The following is a 12,030-nucleotide window of genomic DNA, read 5'->3' on the forward strand; positions in this document are numbered from 1 at the left end:
GTCAGCCAATTACAATTTTAAATTTAGCCTGTTCTCTGCCCCATTCTCTTGTTTTCTTCCTTTGCCCACAGAATACTGCTGCTGTTATTTCTTCCCTCCCTTCCTCTACCCAAAGTGGAAGAGACAGTTATGAAAATGCAAGAGTACTGCATGGAACGCAGAACCATTCACAGGAAACCCAAGTTATTAAATTAAAACATGTAAAAACTTCTGCCCCCTCCAAAGTCAACCCCTCAGCCCAAAGTACCACCTCAGCCCACTGGATTCCTTGGAAACTCTAGACGCCATCCTAGAGATCATGGGGCTATTTTTTAAATGAAAAGCTTCTTGAGAACCTACCGCATAGCACAAGGAACTCTGGTGGTGCTTCTGCGGTGACCTAAATGGGAAGGAAATCCACAAAAAGAGTGGACATATGTATGGAGGGGCCCCCAACCCCTAGGATGGAAGGCTTGATGATCTGAGGTGGAGCTGATGTAATAATAACAGAAATAAAGTTCACCATAAATGTGACACACCCGAATCACCCTGAAACCATCCCCCTCGCCTCCGATGGTAGAAAAACTGTCTTCCACAAAATGGGTCCCTGAAGCCAAAAAGGTTGAAGACTGCTGGATATGTATGGCTGATTCACTCTGCTGTACAGCAAAAAGCAGTGCAACACTGTAATGCAACTATACTCCAATAGAATTTTTTGTAAATGAAAAGGTTCTTGAGTGGGATCCTGTTGAGAAACATTTCCATTCATCACACCAAACCAACATGTCCACGGTAGAATCCAAGAAGAGGGAAACATACCACCCATATCTAAGAATTAATAACAAACAACGAAGTCGAAATTCAAAGGTAACGTGGGCTTTGCAATGCATGAATGTCGAGGGAAGTCACTAGTTATGATGAGCTCATTTAGTTTTTAAATCTGCAAGGTAAATGGTCTGTGCGGAGCCATTACAGCAAAGGAACAATTTTGAGTATTTCATGTAAACAGTTCTTCTTAATCTCTTTTTCTTACGTGTGCACACACAAGCATGTACATGCACACACACACAGAGCTGCCCTCATGACTGGGAACACAACTGCAGCTTTTCCACATCTTCCAAGAAGTAACGAGTGTCCTTCCCGAAAGATGGTCCAATCCTACTTCTGCCCCAACCCTAATTAATGGATGAGTCTGGAAGCAGAGCAGAATAGACCCCTAGACCTCAAGGTACACTGCTCATCACCTCCAGGGCCACTCACCTTCCTGGTTCCTCTCCAAGACACACACACACACACACACACACACACAGACCATGAAAGGACCAGTGCTCTGCTCCAGTCAGACGTGGCCCAGGCAGACGGAGCACCTAAGAAAGGGGCGGCTGCCACGCTCCTTCATTGAGAGTCAATGAAGCCCAGGGTGGAGGCAGGAGACTGCCGCATGCACTGATGAACCTGGAGCTCTGGGTGAGATGAGACTTAGGGTCCGTCTGCAGCTCCCAACCAGGCTCACTGAGAAGAGGGCCCTAAAATACAGAGGTGGCCACCAGGTCCACTGGGACCAATGGCAGCTTACCAAAAGCAGGAGAATCTGTCCTGCCCCTTGCAGAATGCAAACCTGAGGTCTGCAAACATGGCTGCCCCCACGTTCTGAGGGTCCCCAGCATGCATGCTAAGTCACTTCAGTCGTGTCCAGCTCTTTGCAACCCCATGGACTGTAGCTCACCAGGCTCCTCTGTCCATGGGGATTCTGCAGGCAAGAACACTGGAGTGGGTTGCTATTTCCTTTTCCAGGCAATCTTTCCAACCCAGGAACTGAACCTGCATCTCTTATGTCTCCTGCACTGGCAGGCAGGTTCTTTACCACTAGCGCCACCTGGGAAGCCCAGGGTCCCCAGAGCACAGCAGATGTCACCATCCTATCCTTAAACTTGAATCTCCCCACTCAGTCGCTCCAACTCTGGGGACCCCAACTGGTAGCTCCTCATGGTATGTACGGAGGCCCCTTCTTTCTGAAGTTCAAAAAGCAGAAGTTCCAGCAACAACTGCCCCCCTCCACTGCATGGGTCCATTCCTTGAGCGGGGGTGGGGAGGGGGCTCTAACATTTGATATTCATCATCTTTTTCTGAGACAGGGTAGCCCAAACTGTAGAAGCTTCACCAAACCCAGATCTGTGCCCTGAAGTACAAACTCTTTAGTAACAAGGTATTATCCCTTATTCAACAAACCCTCATCAAAAGCCTTCTGTGTGCTGGGTATTCTGCCAGGCCACAGGACGTGAGGGTAAGCACGCTCCCAGGTGCCCAGTGGGCTCTGCATTCAGGGGCATGGTACAGACCTCTGGGAGCACAGTGCCAGCAAGATGCACTTTTGTAGCAGCAAAGTCCAACAAGGATTTTACCAGATCTAACCCTGCTCCTCCACTCTCCCACACTCAGTTCAACATGAGGAAACATCCAGGGACCTAGGAAAAGCAGGAACCAAGCCAGAGAAGCCCCACTCTGGTCCCCGAGAGGTATGGGGCAGGAATACACAAGGCTAAGGTTCTGGGAGCACTCTGGAGTCCTCCCCAGGCCTTCCGGGCCAGAGGAACAATTTATTCCACACCCCAACCACCCTCTACTTCCCAGTGAAAAACCTCTGAACTTTGTGAGACAGCAAAGGCCTCCCCTGCATGGCAGGAGACCAAGTCTAATGAAGACATAAGAAAGAAGCTGGAAATGCACAGGAGCACTGAGGGAAGGCTGAGCCCAACACAGATGCAAAAACAGAGACAAAGAGGTGAAGTGCGATGAAAGGAGACGGGGGAAGAAATGGAAGCGAGGAGAAGGGCAGAGCTGAAAATAAACACCTGCTACCAGAGAGAGCTCAGAAGACCACATGGAGAAGGACAGCTGGCAGAGAGAACCGTCACGCCTTGGTCTGGGGGCAGCTGGTCTCTTGGGTACAGCCCTGGACACTGGGACCCAGGACAGACTGGGAAGAGAGCAAGATGCAAGGGCTGAGGACCACCCAGCAATCCTGGCAGGGTGCACACCCAGGAAGGTGAAAAGAACCCCGGAAGTAAGAATATGGCATTGCCTTTGGGCAGATTCCTCACCAACATCCTCCCCTGCCACCCCACCAGCCAGCCAGACCCAGACAAAAACAAGGGCCGGCAAGGCAGCCCAGAAGGCAGCAGGGTGGTGGGAGCAAGGGAGGAGGAAGGACAGAACAGGAGGACAGACAGACAGACAGACAGACGAGATGTCCCGGCATCCATCTCTCAAGGGCCATCATTTCCTGATACGCACATCATTATCTCACTCGACAGAATCAGATGGCACGAAAGGGAGTGTGTGTTGGGGGGGTAGAAACCACCCTATTTTGGGATAGAAAAATCAGAGAGAAAGATACACACACACGCAGTGAAACAGAGAGAGAAAGAAGGTTATTACATAATTTCCACTTTCTTCCCTCCACCCTTAAAGTAATGTTCTATCTGACAGGCTCCTCTCCGAGGGGGGAAAAATGACAAATCCAATCCAAAATTCAACAGCCTGTGTTCTGTTCGGAGAGCACACAGTGTACTGTACAGCCCATAAAACTCCAAACAGCCTCCAGACACTGCCGCAATCGTCCTCCATCAAAACACTTTGTCTTGCATACAAAAATAAGATACAGCGCTGAACAGAATACAAAATCAACCCCTTACAGTACAGGGAGACTGCTACTTAGCAACGAGGGGGCTCTAAAGCCTCGATGCTCTACAGGAAGCAAAATCTGTCGAGCCTGTTGGGCAAATGATAAACATTAGCGGTATTAAAAAACACAAAAGCCATGTAAATGGATAGACATAATGTGGAAACGAATTTATAGAATAAATTGGGACGGTGGGGACTCGAGCATAGGGGGAAAGGCTGGGCTCCAGAGGGGTAGATGCATGCGCTTCCCAAACCCCTGCTAAGGCACCATATGGAGGGAGAGACGTGTGTGTGTTTGTGGGGGGCCGCGATGTGAACCCCTTTTTACACACAGGGGCTGCAGGTGAAGGGGCGGGAGGGAAGTGGTGAAAACACTGTTTAATACAATGACCTGCCATGAACTTTCTGAACTTTCTCTGTTCAGCTGGCCCAATGTGACATCTGGGGAACCCAGGCACACACCTCCAGTAGCACTACGGTGGGGAGATGGGGGGTCTTCATCTACCCCAGGGCCCCCATCGCACCCAATGCCACCTCAGGACCTGCCACTTGCTGTAAACAAGATCCCTGGCCAAAAAAAAAAAAAAAAAAAAAAAAACAGAAAACAAAACCAAAAACACCCCATCTGGGATGGAAAAATCAGTATATTTCATCAGGTAAAGGGGAAAAATACCCTGGCTGTGAATCAGCAGTGGGGTTTCGGATCCCAGCCAAAACAGGAGCTAAAAGGCAAAACCATATTCTTCTGGTCTCCGTTTAGGCTCTTGAGGCAGAAAGGGAGAAGGGGCGGGGGTGGGGGGCAGCAAGGGGCAGCGAGGAGGAGGGGGGGAAGAAATGTATTTTTCATCAGCCAGTGTATAATTTATAAACAGCATTAAACAGTTTTTGTTTTCTTTTTCCTCTCTCCCGTGTATGGGCTTGGACGGCAGTCAAGCCCGCATTAATTTCTGCTTTGGGTACAGTGTGTTCTTGGAGGCACATCTGCAAGTGATCATAAACTCTCTGGAATGCTGGCAGAACATCCAGACCTGCCGGCAGGCCAGTGACGACACCACTCTGGGAAAAAGTTCGGGAAGCAGGCCAGATTCAGAGCAGGGAGGGAGAGAGAGGAGCGTGCTGGAGACAGAGCCAGGGATAGTGGCTTCTCCTCGTCCCCGCGCCCCCTAGACCGAAGGGAAGGTGAAGGCGGTCTCTGAGCCACTCACACCCCAGCTTAACCCTCGATGGGGCCCACCTCTGCAGATCCAGGACCTGGGAAGTCTCTTCTTGGTTATCTCCTGCTTTTACCCCGATGGCAGAAAGCCAAGAGCAGAAGGGAGCGAGCAGAGAGGGAGCAAATGGACCCTGGGTTCAGAGCCGCCTAGACAACCCCGTTCTCGTGTTCCTAGCAGATGGGTAATCTGGGAGGAAAGAAGAGAAAGACAGGAGAGAGAACGCAAGGTCAGGAGAAGCTGCAGGTCCTGAGCAGCCATCTTTGCATCCTCAGATGCCTCTCCATCATCAGTGTGGGACCGGCTCATAAGCTCCACCTCACAGTCACAGCTCCTTTGCCCCCTCCCCACATTCTCTGTCTTTGCAAAGAAGGACCCAGAAACCCCAAACATTAGTGGTTCCCAAAAGAAAAAAAAAAAAAGAGAGGCCAAGTACACAATCCACAGATCTTTGACATCTCGTAAAATTTTGTGACTTCCATCCAATCAGGACGGGGGAAAGCAAGAGAGGAAACAATTGCATTTCTGACCCCAACTCCACCTGCCCTTTTCCCTGCCAGCCGCTGACCCGGCCCCGGATGATACGCCCGGCCACACCACGCTGCTGCTGCAACCAGAAAAATCTGTCGGCCGAAGACCACACTCTTTCTTGGTGCTTCTAACTATGGGGAAGAATCTGCTGTCGGGGTGATCCTCAACGGCCATGGCTCATAGAGCCCGGAGAAGGGCAAGGAGGAGGGAGGATGCAGACGGGACTCCCAAAGAAAGGCTGCGTGCCCCCAACAAGTGCAAGAGGCACAGGCCACACCATACTCCAGCCATGCCTCAGGACGGTCTGTCAGTCGCACCATTTCCCCTAAGAGCCTTATGAACCCTATACTCCAGTCTAGAGTACATCAAAAAGACCAACAGTCCTTTCTATTCCAGAGGAATAAAAGTGTCCCTGCCTTATCCAATCTTCCAATGGTTTCTGAGTGCCCTAGGTAAAGTGCAACTCACTTTGCAACTCGAGGCCCCTTCAATCTTGCCCCTCTGCCGCCCCATGCCCAGCCTGTACTCCCCAGCTACACTGCACATCACCCCAGGAGGCATGGGCTGCCCCCATCAGGTCGTCTCAGAAATCCATTCTACCACCTTCTCCAGAAGCCCCCTTCCTCTTCTGAATTTCTCCTAGAACTCTTTCTTAGCGATCTGCACATATCACCTTCTTTTACCATAACTTCACAGTATCAGACATCCTTCCTACTAGACATAAGCACCCAGAGGGCAGGGGTGCTGCCTGTTCTCCAGGGTTAAGTACACAGAGCCTGAAGCATCTGCTGGCTCCAAAAATGAACGACACTCCCAGAATAGAAGCAGGCCACAGAAATATGCAAGTCTCTAAATAGTATGTAGCCAAGGCAAAAAATAGGGGCAAGCAGCGCTGGGTGTGCTCAGTTATAATCCACCAGGACATGAGGCCAAGCTGTGGGAAACACTACCTAATGGGAAACCTTACCCCAGCACATCGCAGGATCAACTCGAGTCATCGCCTGAGTCTGTGGTTTCTGCACGGACATCCCAGAGCGAGGATGTTCTCTTAAGAGAGAACAGGAGTGGCAAAGACACAGCGGGTCACAGATGCCCCAACAAGGGAAGGGGCAGCAAAGGACTGGGTGGGAGACTTCAGAGAGATCTGGGCGCACACAGGGGCTGGGACCCTTCCCCTGTTCCCTCCACCTGAGATTCACGTTCCGCAAGCACTCCAGTGGTCTCTCTTCTCACCCCAAATCTCCTTCTCAGGGCTCAAACCCTCCTGATCTCCAAACCACCTCTGAGAACGCCGGGTCTTGCCAGATCAATCTCATTACTGAGTGAGTTAGGTTATTGTTTGTTAATTTAAACTTATTGTTATCATCAGGTATAACTCACAAACACTTGGTTAGTTAACGCATTCAAATCGAAATCAAAACTTCAATTAAACTGAACATTCACTACCACCATTTAGGATCTTAAAAAAGAAAAAAGAAAGAGATGGAGAGAGAGAGGAAGAATTGTCTCTAAGAAGGGCCTCCTACAGGGCAAACTTCTAATTAAACAAATTGTCAATTTCAACACAATGCAAACTGATTTAGGAGTATAAATTTGGTATTCCAGTCACTGGAAATAAGACCTCACAGTGTCGGTCTCACACAGGCTGATTTCCTCGGGTAGGGAAATGCAGAGGAGAGAAGGAAGATAATTCGAGAAAAAGGAACGCTGGGGAGGAAGGGTGAGCCAGAGTGCTTTATCTTTTCAGAAATAATATCTCCGCAGAATTCAATGAGGCCTGTTCTCAAGCACTGGAGAAACTCCTTCTTGCCTCCTCCTTCGCCCCACCCCTACCAGATGAGAAAAAAAAAAAAAATTAATCGTGTATGATGACAAACTTGGCTCAGCACTCACTGTACACACTGTACCCACAAGGCTGGCGCCCAGCCAGGCCTGGCCCAGCGCCAGAACTACAATAACAAACACAGGCCACGCTCGCCAAGAGGGGGTGGGGCGGCGCACGCACAGCCTGCAAGGAAGCGAGCCTGTGCAGTCCCAGGAGGAGAGGCAGTGGGGATGAGCCTTTTCGGGGCAAAGATGGCCTTCAGGGGAAGTCAGGAGCTCCCTGACCTTGACCCAGGACCCAGACCCCCTTTGCCCATGCCTGCCCCCTTTTGAAAACACGGTCCCCAGGGCAACTCTGGTTCTGTGCCACTCCGCGCGGCTGCTACAGCCCCTGGTGAGCCCCTCTAAGGCGGGGGTAGCCCCCCAGATGCTCAGGGGCCATCCTGGCTGTCTGCTCCCTGCACGGAGCCTTCAAAACAGAGCGGCAAGAAAATCTCACGTCATCTAATTAAACGTCTCCTCGAAGACCGCACATAGTTCTGTTACCGTGCAACTGGGGGGAGGAATTGGAATGAGGAAAGTACAATTTCTGCTACTGGAATCTGGGAGAAGGCCTGGCATCCCAGCCCAGCCCTCCCACCCCACCTCCCCGACACGGCCAGGTCTCTCTAGAGGCCTCAGGGCCTTCACTGTTCAAAGGGCGGGCGGGGGGCGAACAATTCGAGATGTAGCCCCACGAAGCCCTTGTCGCTGTTTTCTTCTCAAGCCGTCCTGACACAAAGGGTGAGAGGTACGTGGGGCCAGGGAAAGAAAAATCAGAAGAGAAAAATCTGAGTCAAAGCAAGCTCTGAGCTCTCTGCAAGGGCGAACTAAGGCCCTGCTGTGACCTCCCCCATCACCAAATCCTCTTTTACAAGGGCAGTGGCAAGTGAATTTCAGAGGGACACATCATTTGCACAGACTCCAGAGACCCAGAGGAAAACCTAGGAAGATAGGCCCCAGGGTTTGCACGAGACGAGCTGTGGGACCCTGAACCAGCACTCAGTCATGGGGTGACGCGTTATTCATCTTGTTGGACCTGGGGCCCCTGGACCCACCTGAACGCGTGTAAGCAGCTCCTTCTCTTTCTGCCACTCTGCCCACCCTACCCACACTCCTGAAGAACTGGGTTCACAACAGAGACCTCAGCTAACTCACACGTAGCCAGTGCCCTGTAATGAATCCTGGGACACAGTCTAAACTCCTTCTATTGCAGGAGAGACCCGTGAGAGACTGGAGCTTTCTTAAGTCACCTGGCTTCCCAGGTTGCAGTAATCCATTCAAGCAGTGTCTACAGACTCCAGCACTGTACCAGGTAATGTGCTGCACGTCATGGGGACAGACCCTGTCCCCAGGGAGCGTATTCCAGTCTATTAGGGGAAAACTGAGGGAAAGGGAAGTTACATTTCCTGAGAACCTATCATGTGCCGGGCGGAGTGCTAAGTATCTAACGGAGCCTTGTGTTCAGAGGTTCAGATGGTTTACATTTCTTGCCCAAGGTCACATGGTTAGGAAGAAGATGCCCAAATTCCTAATCCTGACTCCCAAGAAGGAGGAAATAAGGCAATTCCATTAATAACAATAATACAGAGAAGAAAGACTGTACCCAGAGACAGCTTCAGATAAAGAAATATGGACTTGAGAAGAAGGCTTGATCGCTTCTGGCCGGAGGTGGGGGATAGTCAAGGATGGGATCATTCTAGAGACCTTGGAAGACCTGGAAAGACTAGGGAAGGGTTATTCCATGCACAGAGATGGGGTAAACAAAGCCACAGAGCTCAGCGAGCAAGCTGTGCTGGTAGGCACACCAGCACCAGAGCACACCAACCAGAACATGAGTATAGCTAGCACACTAGACCCCAGGAAACAGTAAGGACCAAGGGAGCTTACTGGGCTGAGATACAGTATGCGAGGAAGCCTTATCCGCGGGCTACATCACCTGCATGGAAGTGCCCGACAGCACATGGGGCAGAGACCAACACAGGCACCAAGAAGCACGGAACAGATGAAACAGAAGGCCCAGGGAGGGTGGCCAACCTGTGGGCAGACAGCTCGCGGGACCCCTCACTAAACCCTGAACAACCCGCAAAGAGAAGGGGGAGCAGGAAGACTGCAGGTGCAAGTTACAAAAACACACACCAGAAAGCGCACGGGTACCCAGCGTGATGCCAAGCTCAGGAAGGCCTTGACTCAGAGGACTCCGGGCCAACGTGGGGCAGGTGGAGGATGAGGATGCTGCCCTGGGGCCCGGTGTGGGGGAGGGGAGGCCCCAGGGGAAGAAGGAAAGGAACACAAAGACACAGGGACAAGGCGGACACAGACACACCCAGCTGCCTGGCGTGGCCCCGTTCCTGGATCTGGAAGAGGGAAGAAAGGGAAGGAGTTAGAGCACTTGATGCAGGGCCATGAAGGCCTGTGAGAGGGACAGCACCTCACACATCGCAGAGGCACACGGCTCTGCAGGAAGGCAGCGCGAGCGGATACACATAAAGCTACCAGCAGCACGACCAAGGCGATGAAGACAGTGAGACAGACCACAGACGTTCAGACTGTCCTCCAGGGGCATAGCGACGGCAACGCTCGAGGAGGACAGCTTCAGAACCGAGGAAAAGGGGGGAAGGTGGAAGCAATCAACAGCTATTAAACACCAACTGTAGTTTAAGACGGAGAAGGCAATGGCACCCCACTCCAGTACTCTTGCCTGGAAAATCCCATGGGCGGAGGAGCCTGGTGGTCTGCAATCCGTGGGGCTCCAGAGTCGGACACGACTGAATGACTTCACTTTCACTTTTCACTTTCATGCATTGGAGAAGGAAATGGCAACCCACTCCAGCGTTCTTGCCTGGAGAATCCCAGGGACGGAGGAGCCTGGTAGGCTGCCGTCTATGGGGTCGCACAGAGTCGGACACGACTGAAGCGACTTAGCAGCAGTAGCAGTAGTTTAAGAAGGGCATGATGCCTTCATCATTCATTCTGGTACCTAACTGATAGGAGTTAGCAACAGCTTGCCCTTTCCAGATACAGAAACTGGGGTGCAGAAGACAAACCTGCCTGAGGTCACAGAGATGGGGATCTGGCCAACCCCAAAGTCCAGACTCACTTCACAAACACTGAACTGCCAGCTGCCTGGAGGGCCCCGTGAGGGAGACAGGATGGAAAAGGACAGCAGATACTGACCGTGGACAAGATGGGAGAGAGTAAGACCAGATGAGAAGACAGTTGGCTCTTCTCCCCTAAAACGTGACTCCGGAGCTGAAAGACGAGGAAATTAGAGGGAAAAGAGCACTGCTCCCGGCAGGGAAGTGTGGCGGCCTCTCCCACGAAGCCAGGCAGCCCCCCTGGCCTCGAGGCAGCAGCCTTGGGCCTGCCGTATCCGCCCCTCCACCGACAACGCCAGGGCACACTGCCTGCTTGCTTCTCCTCCCTTCACGCCTCGTGAGGCAGAGAAGCTTTGCCCAAACACAAGCAAAAGCACCAGCAGCCGCAGAGTCGACCCCACCAGAATTAACTTGCAAAAGACAGCACGCTGTAACTAGCTTTGTGTTCCAACCTTTCTATATCTATTTAATTAAAGGCTCCTGTATAATGTGAACCAATAGTCAGATTCATTAGACAGCGAGAACCTAATTCCACAACTGTTCTGCTAATGAAACTGCAGTCTACTTGGGAAGGTGGATCACACAGGGCACTGGGTACCCACGATGCCCAGGAAGCCCAGGAGGGCAGAGGATGGACCCATCCAGACAGTCATGTGGTCAGGATGGACCGCTCATTCCAGCAGCCTGGAGGGAGCATCCAAAGGACGGGGCAGACCAAGGCCTGCTGGCAGCAGAGACATTCACGCTCTGGGTGGGGGAAAGGCAGGCAGGCAGGAGGTGGGCGTCCGTGCTCAGGTGGGCCGGCCAGGGCATCTATGCCTACCTGAGTGAGCCAGTAAGTGCATTCTCAGTCGCAGACTGTCCAGGAACCGCTTTCCGCAGAGCTCACACCCGTACGTCTTCATCCCGCTGTGCAGTTTCCTGCAGGAAAGGAAAAGACAGGTTGCTGCCGCTCTGGTTGCACAGAAAGCAGGCCCACCACCACTGGGGGAATTCGCAGCCAGCCCTCCAGCAGGTGGACAGGAGGAAGGGAGACACAGGACATGGGAGCTGGAGGTGGACCCTGACACATCCACAGTCCCACAGGCGGCCGAGAGCCCCCTTTCCCGTGGACGGCTGCCAAGGTGGCATCTATACCTGGTCCTGTCCAAGGGCTAGAAGGATAGGGCGTGCCCTAGTGCCCCACCCTGTGGCACAGAGACCAAGGGAGAAAGTCAGATTCACCTGTGGGGAGAGGAAGGAGGGAGCCCCAGGACAGTGAGACAGACACAACCTTCACAGTCAAACTAGCACAGGCCATTCGTACAGGCCAAGGTGCCTCTGCTTACCAGGCTCACAGCACGGCCCACGCTGCGCTGCCCTGTGAGAGCCCCCGGCTCCCCCAAACCACCACACACCCCAGAGGGCCACCCTGTACCTTCTCTGTCTTTCACAGCCCAGCGCCCACCCAGAGATGGGCACACAGCAGGCTCTAAATAAGCGTTCTTAGTGAACCGAGGCCTTCAGGGACATCAGATGCTCCTCTGAGAGCATCCAGGTGTTCTTAGACCTGCAGTCACTCCCCAACACACAAAACCTCCCCAAAGGCCCAGCTTTTGATGTGCTTTCCCTCTACTTCCCACCAGAGGTTGAACCCAGATGGAAAGAAAGGCTTGAAGAAACCA

General features: G+C 52.2%; 1 protein-coding gene across 4 annotated transcripts in view; it reads right to left on the bottom strand.

Moving 5' to 3' along the window:
* The window catches only part of ZBTB16 (zinc finger and BTB domain containing 16), a 203,549-nt gene that overhangs the window by 94,684 nt on the left and 96,835 nt on the right, over positions 1-12,030 (bottom strand). For 3 of the 4 annotated variants that reach the window (XM_070384178.1, XM_070384179.1, XM_070384180.1), the window contains exon 3: positions 11,190-11,287. In XM_070384178.1, the coding sequence (XP_070240279.1) occupies positions 11,190-11,287 (98 nt within the window). Of the gene's footprint in view, positions 1-10,204; positions 10,521-11,189; positions 11,288-12,030 lie in introns of those variants that run through there. The other variant, XM_070384181.1, reaches the window with a different exon arrangement.

This window comes from Bos mutus, chromosome 15, assembly GCF_027580195.1.
Source record: "Bos mutus isolate GX-2022 chromosome 15, NWIPB_WYAK_1.1, whole genome shotgun sequence".
NCBI classification, from domain to species: domain Eukaryota; kingdom Metazoa; phylum Chordata; class Mammalia; order Artiodactyla; family Bovidae; genus Bos; species Bos mutus.